Source organism: Erpetoichthys calabaricus, chromosome 18 (genome assembly GCF_900747795.2).
Source record: "Erpetoichthys calabaricus chromosome 18, fErpCal1.3, whole genome shotgun sequence".
Taxonomy (NCBI): domain Eukaryota; kingdom Metazoa; phylum Chordata; class Cladistia; order Polypteriformes; family Polypteridae; genus Erpetoichthys; species Erpetoichthys calabaricus.
Window position 1 is genome coordinate 12,962,145 of NC_041411.2, and position 17,752 is coordinate 12,979,896.

The 17,752-nt window shown below is 41.9% G+C and overlaps 1 protein-coding gene across 2 annotated transcripts in view; it reads left to right on the plus strand.

The window, feature by feature from the left end:
- Nucleotides 1–74: 74 nt before the first annotated feature.
- The window catches only part of denr (density-regulated protein), a 42,928-nt gene continuing 25,250 nt past the window's right edge, over nt 75–17,752 (plus strand). Inside the window, exons 1-2 of one of the 2 annotated variants that reach the window (XM_028825486.2) lie at nt 75–237; nt 16,458–16,577. In XM_028825486.2, the coding sequence (XP_028681319.1) occupies nt 16,469–16,577 (109 nt within the window). In that variant the 5' untranslated portion in view covers nt 75–237; nt 16,458–16,468. Of the gene's footprint in view, nt 320–16,457; nt 16,578–17,752 lie in introns of both variants that reach the window. The other variant, XM_028825487.2, reaches the window with a different exon arrangement.

Here is a 17,752-nt window from a genome sequence, read left to right on the forward strand (position 1 = left end):
GCCTGCGCCATCACTGACACACTTAGTGTGTAACCATTTTATTGTAATACACTGAAATATAAATAATTTATTGTACAAATTTGTAGACTTAAATTATACAGATTTTGTTTTAAAAATTAAGCAGTAAGATTGAAACTTAGTCAATTTACTTCACGCATCTGCGACAACACCTCTGCGAGTCGATCTTGCGGCGCCAGTAAAAGATACAGGACCCCTCAGCGAGTCCGGAGTGGAAAGGTGTGCTTTCTTGTTGATTTATGTTAAGAATCTGCTGCTAATCGAAGAATAAACGGTTGACAGCTGATATCTGTGATGAAGTGTGAGTTGTATGACTTTATGACGTTGGTGATGAGTAAAAAGAAAGTGTCGTTTGGTGGGCTCTGCCGATTCGCCTTATGTTAAGTTGTCCCGTGAGAAATGAATGGGGAGGATTAATGCTTTACATTGGGTGTGATTTTTGTTTAAATGTGTGGCACTAATACAGAGTTTCTCATTTTCGGGGGTTTAAAAAATATCTTGATGCAGGAATGCCTCATAGTTAGGAGAGCCACTTAGTAATGTTTTGAACTAGTAAAACAAGCCGAGATCTACAATCCAGTGCGATCGCCGCATGTTGACTTTGAAATGGTGTGATACGTAAAAGCTCAGCAATGTAGAAATGTAACCGATTGTATCTATAATGTTATTTGTCTCCTTGGATAAAAGCATAAGCAGGGTAGAAAACAAAATTACTCATAGTAATAATAATGTATAGTTGTTTAATGACTTCTCACAGGCGTTTGACGTCTGTTTGACTTTACATGCATTTTGTAACTCGGCAGTGTGCACAGTTGAATCTACACATACACTGATGCTGCTATGCTGATTTTGAATTAAAAAAAAAAAAAAAAAAAACCACAAAGAAGCTCTTTAGCAGACTGCTCCGTCATCCTGAAAAGTGTCGCGCTCTTGATAACATGTGCCGAGCGGTGGGTTGGCGTACCACCCTGGCTGGGTTCCTGCTGGCATATCAGGTTTTTGTTTAGCTGTCCAGATGTTGTACCACATGTGCTAACAGTGCACGTTTTCTAGTGAGAAACTGAATGCATTAGTAGAGAACAGAAAGTGAGTGTCTAAGATGGACAGGATGAAAAGGTGGGTGGCACTAGAAAAAGGGGAACTGTCCCAGTGTCTTTAATGTTTGATTTAATATTTTTACTTCATTTTCAGTTTAAGTAGTCTTTATTATCCTAGAGGGAATGTGGTAAAGACGTTGTTACACAGATACAAGAAAATAAGCAAAGACACAACAACGGACAACCAGTGTTAATATAAGCGCGCACACACATATTCAAGATTACTGCAAAGAATAATAGTTACCTGCGGTGGGCTGGCGCCCTGCCCGGGGTTTGTTTCCTGCCTTGCGCCCTGTGTTGGCTGGGATTGGCTCCAGCAGACCCCCGTGACCTTGTAGTTATAACAATACATGTAGTTATTTTTAACGGCACACAAAATAATAATTCAAAATTCAGCAGCATCCCTACATGAAACAGAATTCAAAATAAAAGAGTCCTTAAATGTGTTGTAATTTATCCTTCGGAAACTAAATCTGCAGCTTGATGACAGCAGCTTACATTTAGGAAAGAAGGCATGTGACAGAACTGAGTGGCTTCTTTCTGACCTGTCTGTAATGGAGTACTCTGTTTATGCATAATAATTGTTTTTTTTTTTTTTCATTTATTATATAAAGATAACAGCTTTAATATATTTATTGTGCATTAAAGTAAGCAGATGTATGAATGAAAGTAGTAGGCATGTGAAGAATACTGTAAAAGTCCTACGAGTTGAGCCGAGTCCTCTGTCTTGTATGACTCTTAGGAGTTATTTATGTATGTGTGTTGTACAGTATTTAGTGACTCTTTGGTACCTTATGTATATGTTTTTGTGAGGCATACAGTAAGAATTCTGACTGATTTTATATGTACATATGCTAGACATTAATTAAACGGTTAGGTATGGCTTGGGCTTTTGTTTGAGGCACTTGAACAAAACTTGAGGTTTGAGACTTGAACTCATAGTTAATGCAGAGGTGTTTTTGTGTGGTGTTTCTCACAACCCCTTCAATTTCATGTATACATTATTTCTCTGAGTTTTTTTTCTTTCTTTTGAGTTTTCAGGTTCAGAAGGATTAAGAATTTACTTTTATAGTTTTGAGAATTATGAACATAATAAATTTGACAAGTGAGAGGAGACCATTCAGTCCATCCAACTTGTTTTTTTAGCTAACAGCTAAGCTGTCTGTTTTGTTGTGTTTGGGGCTGCGAGTGAGCCCATTCCCCAGCCGCTTTATTATTCTTGGCCACGAAGGACATGGACTTGTCAACTCATTATTAGTACACCTTAACAGACTGTACGTTTACCACTGTGTAACGGTTGAGTGCTACTGCAGTTCCCACTTTTCTTTTTGCATTTTCTAACACCAGGCAGTTAGAAAGTGTACAAGAATGGGCAAGAGAAAAATATACATGGTTCATGTTTTATAAGTAGTATGCTCAAAATGTAAGCAAGCAGAGTGCAAATGTCACTCAATCAACTTTGTTGATTATACCACTGTTTAAACCAATAAATAGTACGTTTTTCCTTTGCCTACACTTGGTATTCGCTGAAATTCTTATATTTTCCCCCATGCTTTTCCCATTGTCTTTTCACAGAAGGCTATTTATATTGACTTGCGTATTCAAAGAGGTGTAATTCTGGGAGGAATTGGGGCGGGACAGAAGGCATGTGCGTTACTTTTCACACTGATCGGGATTTATGTAGCGGAAGAACGTGGAAGTTTGCGTATGTACAGATTCCTGCATCTGGATTTTTCTGTGCGTACGCACATTCCCGCTTTTGTGCTTACACCATGTTATAGTGTGAGTTCTACGCACGGCGTTATACATGAGGCCCCTGGTCTCTGTAATTTGTTCCAGAATCGCACAACTCTTTGCGTTAAGAAGTGCTTCGTAGCTCCTGTCCTAAATGCACCTCCCCTTGATGTCCACTGGTGTAGTTGTGTTTAGTTGCGTTCCAGTTTAATTATCCTGAAGGTATATCTAATACTCTCCTGTCGAAGACAGGTAATAAAATAATTTAACAATGTTTGCTATCTCCTGCCCTACGTGTACCTGCGACACCTTTCATCTCTATTCATGTGTGTCTGAACCTCTCTTGACCAGCGCTCCCTCTATTGAGCAGTTCCTGTAAAGCCTGCTCCTCTGGCTCATTGTCATTGTTTTCAAGACGCCTTTCTCACCTCCAGCTTGTTTTTATACTTGGCATCGTTGAAAGAGACTCTCTCCATATGCGTCTTTACTCCTCCTTCTGTGTCTCACACTTGCACTTCCTCTTTGTTTGCGTCGCTAAAGCCAAACTGACCAACCGGGTTGCTCTGAGGGACAGGACACACAGACCTCAGTGTTTTATTGTATAGTAGATGGTATAGAAATCTAAACATTACAGGCCCTTTATAACCAGTTCTAGCTTTCCTCAGAATTTCAGACATGGCTCTATACATATATACACAGTAGCTTGTCTGGTTGTCAAAAATAAGTCGAGTCCCGGCACCCCATCTATGGTTGTCCCCAAAGCTGCTGCGATATGCTGTGCATCTCCAATACCTCAAAACCGAGCAAAGTGGATTGTGTGCTCCATTACATGCTTTGACATCTGTGAAACTGCCATAGTTTTCTTGTTGTTGTTGTTTCTGTTTTCCATGCTTTTAGGAGCTCATCCCAAGATGGAAGTGGTCGTGGGGTCGTCTGCTTTCAGCAGAGGTAAAATTGTGTTAAACAGGAAGCAGCATGTGATAGAATTTCAGATGGTCTGTGTACCATCTGACTGAAACAAAATGGCAATAACAAAGTTAAATGCTCAATCTGGTGGCGATCAGGTCTAAGTTGTGACGCAGAATTGTTTTGTTTTTTTTTTTTGTTTTTTTTTGCCTTTGCAAGCTCTGTGATGCTGTTTTATGTGAAAGGTCAGGTCAGGTTGGGGAGCATGCACTGGTACACTGCATTGCCCCCCACCACCACACAAGAGAAACCGCTTAGGATTCTAGTGGGCAACCCCCCCAGGCAGACATGCGTCCCAGTCCCACCCCTCGGAAATGACCATCTATCTGAAGCAGCCAGGTGTTTGGTGGGCATCCCCTTGGCCTGGTCCAGCTGCTCGGGTCCTCAGCAATGAGAATCCTGTGAACTGGATCACCATCATGGCCATACTGCCGTACTGATGCTCCCTCACAATGCAGGTAATGTACCTCATTTGGGACTCCGTGAGCAACCTCTCATTCAACACAAAGTCAAACCAATGGTACTCAAGGATTCTCCAGAGAGACACAGTACTGAAGGAGTCCAGTCTTCATCTCCGGTCACTGGATAGCATTCATGTCTCGCAACCATAGAGCAAGACAGGAAGCAACAGGGCTCCAAAGAACTGGACCTTTGTCCTTCTTTCCAATATCCTCATGACCTCCCCATGCTCTCCCAATCCATCTACTGACTTCACAGGATGGGTCACCAGAGATATGAATGTTGCTGCCGAAGTAAGTAAACCTCTCGATGAGGTTGACACTCTCTCTGCAGACACACACGCTACTGATGTGCTGTGCCCAAGAGGTCATTTAAGTGAATAGTGTTGCGTGTAATAAATGTCTGGTCAAATGAGTTGCTCTCATGCCATCCCTGCAAGTCTCATAGAATAGGCATTGGCACCCCATGACCCTGGACTGGGGAAGTGGGTTAGGAAATGGATAAATGGATGGCAGAAATATGCATTGGTGTGTTGTCGTTTATATGAGACTGTGAGAACTAACGGTGGCCAGGAGCTCAAATGATTTCCCCTTGCTGATGGTGAAGTTGACGTAAAAGTAGAGGCGGTTACGGTGCTGCTGAAAGGTGTTAACTTCAAAGTTAAAAACGTTGTTTACACACATGTGTAACTGATATTTTTTAAATATGCAATTTTTATTTTTTTATTTTTATTTTTTTAAATATTGATTTGGTAGCATGGATGTAAGGGAACTGAGCACACAGAAGACATTTGCCATTTGGCCTATCAGGCTTGTTTGTTTAGCTAATAGCTACGCTGTCCCAATATGTCATCCAGATAGGTCTTGAAGGTTGTTAAGGTTCATGCTTTGACTCCATTTCTTGTTACACGTACTGTATAAAAGGTATTGGGCAAACTCTAGTTGACAAGCTACCGTCTAAAAACTGGTGAAAAGACAACCATTGTAGAAATCGGGCTGAAACACCCAATATTGTGAATGTAAGAATTTTAAGTCTGGTGCCTTTACATTGTTGTCGTGGTAGAAAATGACAGCTCATCTTTTTATGGTTTGAACGCTAAGAGGCATTTTGTGTCGTCGGTTTGGTGCAGGAGTTAATCCTGCCATTTTGATACACTTAAAAATGCTGCCATTTTACTGGGCGATGTGGTTCCTCATTGCTTTATAAAGAACCAGTTTATTCTGGGAAGAGTTCCTTGTGTATGAAACTTGTCCTTTGGGCTTTAAAAATATCTGGACAAAAGAAATTTTTAGTAGGCTGCCTAACAGAATACCAACGGACCAAGAAATTCTGAATGCCGCTTGAGTGAGTGTAGACAGCGGGAGTCTTTATAAAATGAGGGGCCCACTGGGATTTCACAACTCTGTTCTCATCTATTCATGGAGTGTGTCTCTTATCCAGTTAAGTTGCATACAGCTTTGCAGTTTAATATTTGAGGAAAAATGGCAGTGCAAACGGAACATTCTGGAACCCAATTAATTCATCTTGGTGTTGCAGAGACTTTTTAAAACAAGAATAGGTGGCCCAGTGCTGGAATGGCACCCCCTTAAGGGCGGTGTACTGCCCGTGCCTTTTGCTCTGGCACCACGTAGCCTTCATTTGAATACAGCAGATTTGAGAATTGGTTAATAATAGGCTGCAGTGCAAGTAGCATTGATTTTCAAAGTGTTGCAAGGTATATATAGAGCCTGGTAACGTATACTAAAGCAGTTTCAGTGCATCATTGTGTGTTTGCACCTTACATTCAACCCAAATCTGTAACAGGGGTGCAAAGAAGATGTCGTGTCCAGCTTAACAAGCCCCGTGAGAGAGTAATATCTCCTAACACTATTCTACACTTCTGTACTTCACAGTACCAGTGTACCGATTTGTTGGACCTTCAAAAAGTGTAAAATATTTGTGACAGCCTGTGCAGCAGGACCCTCGACATTCATCACCACACCACTTGCACTGCTCCCATAATGAACCTGCAGCATATTTTGTGCAGTTGTGCAGCAGGTGGCAGTGTTTCCATATTTCATTCCCAGTTGCCGTTCATATTGTGATAAACCAACAATTCTTTTTGTGCATTTGGCTGACGCCTTGTAATGAAGGATGTGAACAAGTCAAAAGCCAACATGGAGCATGAAATGAGCTCAAGAATGGCCAGCATCAACTGTTAGAAATGCAAACAGAAATCATTTTATAATGTGTGTAAGGCTTCATTCATAGGTAACCTCATCTTAATGCATTGAAAAGCTCTCATGTGCTAATCCATTTTACATTTTGTCTTGTTTTGCATGTCTTTTTCTGTCGCAGTGAGCCATGTGTTTCTTTAGTTCCTTTTGTGAAAGTTTCTTTTTTTTAGTGGTGTGCTGGTACTTGCACACCCTTAACATGTGGACTTGATATGTTCTCCTATAGTCCAAAGACTGCTCTGTTAAGGTGACTGATGACTGTTAATTGGCCCACCATGGATTAGCATGCCCTGCGGTCTTGAATTTGTAATTTTTTATAACGCTGCTCATAGTAATATACTACAGAACACAAGACAGGTACAAGTGTTCCATACAGGGACGGACCCTGCCTTGGGACTGTTACTGTTGGGTAGGTTGCAGCTCTTCATCCTTAGCTAGAAAGAAGGAAAAAAAATATAGATGCATCAATGGTTGTTGAATGTTCCAGAGGTTGTGTCTGTCTAGTCCATCGAGGCTTGACGCAAGGCTTGCACATGAAATCGCTACTCCACAGTAAGGAATGATTAAGTGTTATTGCCATGTCATTTTCTAACCCGCTTAATCCAGATCAGGGTCACGCTGGGTGCTGCAGCGTATCCCAGTTAGCATAGGGGGCAAGGTTAGAACAAACCCTGTACAGGACACCATTGCAGGGCAAACACGCACACACTCACGCAAGGCCCAATTTTGTGTCCCCAATTCACCTCACCTGCATGTCTCTGGACAGTGGGAGGAAGCCCACATAGACCCGAGACGTGAACCCTGGTCTCCTTACTGCGAGGCAACAGCACTACCACTGAGCCACCATGCCACCCTAGAGTGTATTGTACTTTAATTTATTTAACTGTATTTGATACTCTACCATGGACGCCTGAATGTTTTATAGATAGCTGGTTAGTACACTTTGTGTTTTCTTCTTTAGAATACACAATGCAAACAGCAGCATAGCCTCAGAGCCACTGTCCTCGATAATTGCTGTGTAAACTACAATTCCGTAGTGAGACGTTAGTAAATGTTATCCGTGTCTGTTTTTTGTTTATCCTAATTGTGTCTGAGCAGAAGCCACGGGCATTATGGTCAGTTATTGATGTCTCGATGGCTTTAGTGTGCTGACACGGTTTTGGCATCAAGCTACAAGAAAAGAAGGAAAAGGAGGTGAAATACATTCCAGAATATCACCTTCATCCTTTAGAACATTAACACATTAGAAAATTGTAACCAGAACAGACCATGCCGCCCAACAAGCTCGTCCTGTTCACCCAGATTGTCCAAAATAACATAAAGGAAGGTCCTTAAAGTCCTAGTGTCCACCACACTACCTGGTAGTTTACTTTCTAACATCTGTATGATATCTGCCTTTATTTCACTGGTAGTTATAACATTCTGTCCATCAATCCATGTGCTCTGTTTATCCCATTTCAAGGGAGCTGATGGCTCTGGAACAAAATAGGATGCCAGTCCACAGCATTTAATTATATAACAGAAATAAAAGTAGCTTAATTGGCTTTATAACAGTTAAAGTGAGTTACAAAAAGAAAGTAAGTAAGTACAATTTTGTAGGTCCACTTTTCATTTCAGCCTAATTTAGAGTATGGGGGAAAAACATTCAGACGTGAGAGGTCAGCAGGCTCTGTGCCCTCGGAAACCAAGTTACCCAAAGTATTCTTTAACATTTCAGTAATTATTTTCCGCTCTGATGCTGATCTTTCTGATCATAAAATAAGGCATTACAATAGCAATTGACGAGAAGAATTCTTAATTAATTGCAGAATTACACTATTTGAGGGTTTCTCTAGAGTGACTCTTTCTCTTGCACAATTTCGCTCAAAAACTAATCAGCACATTGTCATCTCATAACATGCTTAAGTTTCGAGTTTGGTATTTTTCCATCCAGCTATTTTAGCTCTAGATCATCCTCAAGAAACCGTGACACACAGACAGACAGACACACACACACACACACACACACACACACACACCTATCATCAAGATATCGATGTTTTTGGTATCGGGGGGACCCTTAAACATCGAAAACTGGAGCTGGAAATCTTTGACAAATCTAAAGCTTTTGCTTCTCCCCTACAGATGATAGATTACAGTGGGGGAGGGCGCAAAGCAAAATGGACGCAAGGAGAACAGGCAGACTCTACGCAGGCAGTGACCACTCTGGCTTTTGAACCCTGATATCTTAATACAGGAGATGGCAGTGCTAGAGACCACCTTAATAACTGTTGTCAAGTCCCTTAAGAAGGTGCTGACATCACAGATGCTATGCAAAATATAGATTAATCGATCATGACTGCTTACATTTATGCACCTAATTAATTAAATTACTTATACGGAGTCTTGTTTGGAAAGACAGTACTGGTATCAAAACGGTTCTGAAGCAAATAATGGGTGACTCCAAACCTCCCCAGCACTCGTCTTTCTCCAGCCTCCATGGGGCACCGTACCACACAGGCTTCCCTCTTGATATCGTGAAGTGTGCAATAGTTGTAGCATGGCGAGTTTGCTCCCTGTGAAGCACCGATCGAGTCCAAGCCTGTGGTTTCACTTTGTGAAGTATACAAAATGGACATTTTTCGACATCTTTGAGAGGAAAGCTGTCATTTACTTCTAATACTGAAAATCCCATACTGTTTTAAAATGTGGGTTTTTTCTGCACTTTTCCAGTACCGACATACTGCTCAACCATAGATTACCCTTCTGATATATCCTGTTTCTACTGCAGGGTCTGTGCTACAGTGGGGAGCCACCCAGGTGGAAACCTTAAGCTATGACCAAACCAGCTCCTCTCGATCTGGAGGAGCACTGACTCTACTCTGAGGCTCTCCACCCTGCGAAGAAACCTCATTTCTGCTGCTTGTACTCGTGATCTCATTCTTTTGATTATTACCCACATCAAGACCCGAGGTGAGGACAGGTATGGCAAACCGAGAGTTGTGTCTTTAGACTCGGCTTCCGCTTCAACATGTACCAACACAGCATCTGCAAGATAGCTGCTTGTTCCAAATACAGTGCATCCGGAAAGTATTCACAGCGCATCACTTTTTCCACATTTTGTTATGTTACAGCCTTATTCCAAAATGGATTAAATTCATTTTTTTCCTCAGAATTCTACACACAACACCCCATAATGACAATGTGAAAAAAGTTTACTTGAGATTTTTGCAAATTTATTAAAAATATAAAAATTGAGAAAGCACATGTACATAAGTATTCACAGCCTTTGCCATGAAGCTCAAAATTGAGCTCAGGTGCATCCTGTTTCCCCTGATCATCCTTGAGATGTTTCTGCAGCTTCATTGGAGTCCACCTGTGGTAAATTCAGTTGATTGGACATATAAAGGTCTCACAGTTGACAGTTCATGTCCGAGCACAAATCAAGCATGAAGTCAAAGGAATTGTCTGTAGACCTCCGAGACAGGATTGTCTCGAGGCACAAATCTGGGGAAGGTTACAGAAAAATATCTGCTGCTTTGAAGGTCCCAATGAGCACAGTGGCCTCCATCATCCATAAGTGGAAGAAGTTCGAAACCACCAGGACTCTTCCTAGAGCTGGCCGGCCAAATAAACTGAGCGATCAGGTGAGAAGGGCCTTAGTCAAGGAGGTGACCAAGAACCCAATGGTCACACTGTCAGAGGTCCTCTATGGAGAGAGGAGAACCTTCCAGAAGGACAACCATCTCTGCAACAATCCACCAATCAGGCCTGTATGGTAGAGTGGCCAGACGGAAGCCACTCCTTAGTAAAAGGCACATGGCAGCCCGCCTGGAGTTTGCCAAAAGGCACCCGAAGGACTCTCAGACCACGAGAAAGAAAATTCTGTGGTCTGATGAGACAAAGATTGAACTCTTTGGTGTGAATACCAGGCATCACGTTTGGAGGAAACCAGGCACCGCTCATCACCAGGCCAATACGATCCCTACAGTGAAGCATGGTGGTGGCAGCATCATGCTGTGGGGATGTTTTTCAGCAGCAGGGACTGGGAGACTAGTCAGGATAAAGGGAAAGATGACTGCAGCAATGTACAGAGATATCCTGGATGAAAACCTGCTCCAGAGTGCTCTTGACCTCAGACTGGGGCGACGGTTCATCTTTCAGCAGGACAACGACCCTAAGCACACAGCCAAGATATCAAAGGAGTGGCTTCTGATTAAACATCTCTGGAGAGATCTTAAAATGGCCGTGCACTGACGCTTCCGATCCAACCTGATGGAGCTTGAGAGGTGCTGCAAAGAGGAATGGGCGAAGGTGTGCCAAGCTTGTGGCATCATATTCAAAAAGACTTGAGGCTGCAATTGCTGCCAAGGGTGCATCGACAAAGTATTAAGCAAAGGCTGTGAATACTTATGTACATGTGATTTCTCAGTTTTTTTTTATTTTTAATAAAATTGAAAAAACCTCAAGTAAACTTTTTTTCACATTGTCATTATGGGGTGTTGTGTGTAGAATTCTGAGGGAAAAAATGAATTTAATCCATTTTGGAATAAGGCTGTAACATAACAAAATGTGGAAAAAGTGATGCGCTGTGAATACTTTCCAGATGCACTGTATACACAACACGCATAGAGTATTATACTCCCATGCACCCTTCAACAACCACACCAGGGAGAAGAGCAGCAGACCACAGGGTGTGTTCTAACTACAAGGGGATCACACTCCTCAGCCTCCCAGATATGGCATATGCCAGGGTGCTGAAGGGAAGAATCCATCCGATGGTTGAGACAAAGATACAGGAGGATTACTGGATTTCATCTAAGGGTAGTTACTGAGACCTGAATGGGACCACGAGATCAATTTGTTACTCCACATGTGTCACATTGTTTTTACGCACTGAATTTTATTCCGTGATTTATCTTTATTAAAATTAATTGTACACTGTGTGGACAGCATTTTACCAGGAAAGGTGCCCTGTAAAGTATGCCTTGTTGTTTAGTTTCTCATCTGTCTCCTTCTGTGTGACAACTTTTCTTTATTTCCTCTAGCTAGGGCATCTAGTAGCCTGCATATTCCGATTCACCATATCTGGAAAGCTGGAGTCCCTTGCTTGACCCAACCTTCCGGGGATTCTGCACACCTGGTGCGGGCAGGGGCTGGCATTTATGGCACAAGTTTCCAAATGTACCTGACACTTGAGCCAAGCTGTTTCCACCTTGTATGCTTTTGTTGACCCGGAGAGGAGGGTGATTTTCATAATGGGATACCCACTGAGGGTGCTTAGAGATGCATGTAATCACCTGTTCTTAAACGCAGGAAGAGCTTAATGCAGCCTTGGCAGCTCTGTTTGTTTAGGGAAATTACACTGCGCCTGTGGTCTGTGGCATGTGAGCAGTCCCTTTAATGGGCCATATTAAATCATGACTTACACTTCATTCCTCAGCCAAAGGGCTGAGGCGTGTAAAAGATGCCAGTGGGTTCAGGGGCTAGTGGAGTCCAGCCGTAACTCGGAGCAAAAGTGTAGGATAAGACTGCCACTTGAAAGCATTTTCACCAACTAGAGAAAGCAAGAAAGGCTGTATGGTGGCACAGTGAGGGTAGAGGGCTTGAAGAGATGCCATCCACAAAGAAATATGAAGTAAGCTCTGGAACTCAAAGGCAATAGAATAGCTGGAATCCAGGCTTCAATGTACCACAGTGCACATTTGACAAATAACAGGCAACCATTCCATTGTTTAAATTGGTTTGTTTAGCTGATAGCCTGTTGCTATTGTACTATGCAGTGTGTTACAGAGACCCTCCATCTACATCATGTCACAGAGCGGAGATGTGCAATGGTTGTCCTGCTGCTGTCCTCATATATATGTTACGGCCAGTTCCCGAATTGTCGGACCATTTCGCATTTTGGCTGCGAGGTGTGGAAAAAGTCCGAATTACTAGAAATTACCTGCGTATATACTACTTTGGCCGGCCATTTCGCGAAGTGGCGAGAACTCCCTGGCCAAAATCCGATGTGCTGATGTAAGACTGTCCGCTCAAGATGCGAAGATGCTTAAAAACTTTCAGATGCCGATTCAGAAGTGAGTTTTCCATTCTGCATGAGAAACTGCTCAAGGCGGGTCTTGTTCAGAAAGCAAACGCCACTTAAGACGGCCCAAACACTAACTTTAAGGTCAATAAAATAGGTCCCTGATGTTAAGTCACTATTTTAGGGCTAAAATGATACTGTAACAGAAAAGTGAAACCTACTTATATACCTAAGCTTTATTATTGTGAAACAACCAAGTGGCGTCCACTTTCTGAACAAGAGTCGCCAAGGTTACATTCAATACAATTGCACTACTAAGTGCGCCACAAATCGCTGCTCATGCCGATCCACTTTCTGAAGGCCTGTGGAAAAAAAAACACTAGTATAGTTAGGTAGTACCCACCTATTCCAGCATTTCACTTCTGTGCCTGTATGAATAATTTTCTGTGTGCCAGCTAGAAAGCTGACAACAAATGGAAAACGTTAACAGACCGTTGTCCATCCTGACACACTGAATTCTGGTATGATGTGCTACAAACTGGCAAAGCCCAACATTCCTGGTGCTGCCCAGGTGGTGGATTTCTAAACTTTTGCCTCAAGTCCATGACAGTGACTGAGGGGGTCTAAGTTTAAAAGAGGTGGTTCCAAGGGGTCTCCAAATTGCACTGCTTACTCTGTAGGAGATATTTCATGTATTGTGTGACTCCGTGAAAAGACACTAATGGTGACCGAGCAGAGCATCAGATTAAAACCGATTGTCTTATGGAGGACATTTAAAAACTTTTGGAAGTGATGAAAAGCTCCATCACCCCACCCAGATGCCTTTTAGTGGACTGGTGTACTGTAACTAATAAAGAGTAAACTCCTATTCCTCATTTGAGACATCTTTAACCACCAGGAGCTAATTGTTGTTGCTGTTTAAGACTCAAGATAATTAATGTTTGAAAGCCAGCTTCTTTAGAAATGTCCAAATTTATTTTTGTTAAAAGTAATAAACAGTCGTGCGCTAATTCCTCTTTAATGTAATTATCTTTTTGATGTAATTTGGAGAGATGGAGTGTTGGCATGGCAAAACCTGTTCACCCATTTTTAAGCCTTTCTTAATAATAATAATTCTTTATATTTATATAGTGCTGTTCTCACCACTCAAAAGTGTTCCAGTATGTGGGGAGCTAGTTCAGCCACCACTAACGTGCAGCATCCACTTGGATGACATGACAGCAGACATTTTTGCACCAGTATGTTCACTACATAGCGCAGTGGTAGTGCTGCTACTTTGCAGTAAGGAGACTGTGGAAGATTGTGAGTTCGCTTCCCGGTTCCTCCCTGTGTGGATAGCGCTTTGAGTATTGAGAAAAGCGCTATATAAATGTAATGAATTATTATTATTATTATTACATATTAGTTGTTAGGTGCTGAAGTGGTAAGAGAGAGAGAGAGAGAGGCGATTAGAGGGCCAGAACGACTAGGCCATGGTGGACAATTTAGCCAGGACATTGGGATACACCTTACTCTTCACAAAGAATGCCCAAGGATCTTTAATGACCACAGAGAGTCAGGACCTCAGTTTTACGTCCTATCCAAAGGACGGACTTAATCCTTAATTCAGTTCTGGGTGAGACTCTTCAGAATAGACACCCAATGGGCACATTAGTAGACCCACTTGCTCGATGAGACGGCCTACAGGGATGAAGTTGTGAAACTGACATTGTGGTGTCAGGAAAACTGCCTACAGCTCAATGTCAGTAAAATCAAGGAGCTGGTGGTGGACTTTAGCAGCAGATGGCAGCGGGACTATAAGCCCCTCATCATTAACGGGACTCCAGTGGAAAGGGTAAACAGTTTTAAATACCTGGGGGATCACATCTCTGAGGACCTGACATGTTCTGAACACATCCAAGTTCAGACCAAAAGGGCAAAGCGGAGATTCTACCATCTCAGACAGCTTAGGAAGTTTGGGGTCTCTTCAGGGCTTCTAAAGACTTTCTACTCTGGCGCTGTGGAAAGTATCCTGACACAGAACATTACATCCTGGTTTGGAAACTGCTATGTTCAGGACCGTAAAGCCCTACAGAGAGTGATCCGTGCAGTGGAACGCTGCTGCAGGTCAGCTGTACCATCTATGCAGGACATTTACACCAGAAGATACAGGACCAGAGCTCTCAGGATTATCAAAGACTCCTCTCATCCCAGCAATAGCCTGTTTCATCTGTTAAAATCAGGCAAAAGATTTTGTAGCATCCTGGCCAGGACAGAGAGACTCAGAAGGAGTTTCTATCCTCAAGTCATAAGACTGTTAAATCAGAACATGCCTTCTCATCCATGACCCTCCACATACTTAGACTGGACTATAAGTTGTACTATGCCGTCTACCCTTACCTTGTTTTGGAATTGGTCTGTCATTTAACTGTGCACCTGTCTAACTTTGGTTTTACACAATAATCACTGCACTATTGTACCTTAACACTTAATTCTACTTTATTCACTTAATATTACTTGTTTATTATGTTCTATTAAAATGTTGTCTTCAATCTAGGACTTTTTTGTTAATCTCACTGATTTTTCTAACTTTGCACAGTTTTGATAAGCGGATCTGGATGCATTTCACTACGTGTTGTCCTGTATAACTATGCATGTGACAAATAAAGAATCTTGAATCTTGAATTTCATTATTGTAAATATCCAGCCCCCATGTCACAGCAACTTGGTGCTCATGGTCAGCAGGTTTAGTTCTTTTTCAGTCGTGAATCACGTCATCTAATGACTTTGATCATGGCATAATTGTTGGTACCAGAAGTGTTTATTTATAGAATCTCAGGCAAGTTCCCTGTTGGGATTTTCATGAAATATACTCTCTAGCGTTTACAGACAATGGGGCAACAAACATGAAACATTCATTGAACAAAACACGCTAGTGATAAAAGTGAGAAGAAAATACCTGAACTTGAGCTATAACAAAGGACATAGACCGTCCAATAACATTACAACAGTGGTGTGCACAAAAGGCATCCCTCCAAATGCACAATGCGCCTAGGCCTTTGAAGTGGATCGTCTAGATTGACACACCAGGTTCTTCTGTCAGCTAAGAACAAGAAGATGATTCTACAGTGCACACGTAATCACCAAAACCAAATGTGTGAAGACTGGAAAGATGTTGCCAGCACAATTTCTGCCACAGTTTGCAGATAGTAGGAGCAGAATTTGGCCTAAAGAGCAGATCCCCTCTGCCTTGTGTCGATGATGCCGGCCAGTGGTGGCAGTATAATGGCGTGGGGAGTGTTTACTTTGTACAACCAGCAGGGTGTTAATTAAATGTCACTCTGAAGCTAAGCTTTGATACTGACCCCATGCATCCATTTACGCTCATTTTCAAATGGATGCTTAAGCAGGATAACGCACCTTACTCTTCATCACAAGGTGGTTCTATAAACATGACCGTGACTTCAGTGGCTCACAAAATCTACAGATCTCAATCCAGTGATGCATCTTTGGGTTGATGTGGAAGGGGAGGTTCATAGCATGAAAAATCAGCATGGACTTAAATCCCAAAGGGTTGTTCCCAGGACCTTGTTGAAGGTGTGCCTTACAGAACATGGGGTGTTGTAGAGGTGAAAGGGGTCCTAAAGCAGATAGGTGGATCTACAGAAAGTGGCCACTGAGTGGATATTTGGCTGTAACTGATATTTGTGGCATTAGATAATATTTAGAACAAGCACTTGATCTTAATAAAGGACGTTTTATGGGTTATCACCCTGTGATCCAGAGTTGTATAAGCAGGTTAAGAAAGGGCCAGATGATTATTCAAAAGTATAAGATTGTGATTCAGGGTGAAAAATGTTTTGAATGTTGAAGATGAATGACACATAGGTGACAGTACATTTAAAGGTAACAATAAAATGCCTTATTGAAGTGACTGGTACAGTGTTGCTAATCATTCTCTTGCTTTTTCAATTTGTTTAGAGGGAATTGGCATGGCTACTACTGAAAATACAGAATCAGGTTCACCGGAGAACAGAGTGGATCGCAAAGCACCAGTCAATTTGGATGCAAAGTACCCCCTGAGAGTGCTCTACTGTGGAAGTAGGTTCTTTTTGCATTGGTCCTGTTTCAGAAATCGGTTATTAATCTTTTTCAAAAAGGGAAATGGAGGAACTAATTGGGGAACATTAAAACAATACTGGGTGAGAACAGGCCATTATTCCCAAAAAGCTCATCCATCCTGTTCACCCAGATTTCCCAGCTGAGAGCTGATGGACCCTAAAGTCCTGCTGTCCGCCACACTACACGGTAGTTTATTCCATGTGTCTATGGTTCTTTGTTTGAGCAAAAACTTTCCTTTTTGCTGTTAATTTTCTAACCACCCCCCCCAATGTTATTGTTGCCGAGTTTACTTTACAATAACCATTAGGCTGTATTGTACTAATTCCTTGCATATTTTTAAACATGCCCCCTCTTAATCTCTGTTTGCTTGAACTGAAAAAGTTCAACCACAAGATGCAATCCCACCTACCACCCATTCTCAGTTTTTAAAATCATACAAGTGAAGGAAGGAATCTCTATTTAACTTGGGGAGTGTTTGGTTTTGCACATGAAATTCATGATATGTTTTCAGATCTTTCCAACCATAATAAAAGCTCCAAATACTCCATGATTGTGCTTCACAGCCCAATTTAATTCTACTGATAACATTTTCCAAATTGTCCACCGATGATCTGCTGCACAGTTGTAAAAACGACCACAAGCATTTGTTTGCTGGTAACAAGTAAATCTGAGCTGATTGCCATCATGCACTGTGCAATTACATTAGTTAAAGCCATTGTTAGCATTTTTCTTTTTTCTAATAATTGGTCTATATTTAGAATACTTTTATTTAATTACGCAAAGCATGTTCACTTGTGGCACTCGATAACACTGCATTACAAAAGGAAGTTTATACATTCTGATCTAAAAGCTGCTCATTCTGTTCTGATTCATTTCTTTACCATAGAAGCTTAACAGGAATGAGTGTGCAGTGCACACCGAAAAAGTCTGCTAATCCTGCGGAGCTTTGCCCTACTTTTGATCTGGCTTAAAAAGAAGCCGCAACCTTTATAATCTCTAACTCCTGAGCCTATCCTGTCAGCAAAGTGCAGAAGGAAGATAACAACAACACTGGCCAGTCCATCGCAGGGCCCACTCACTTGTATTCACTTCAGGCCAATTTGGAATCGCCAGTTAACCAAGCAGGCCTGACTTTGAGGATGTAGGAGGAAAAC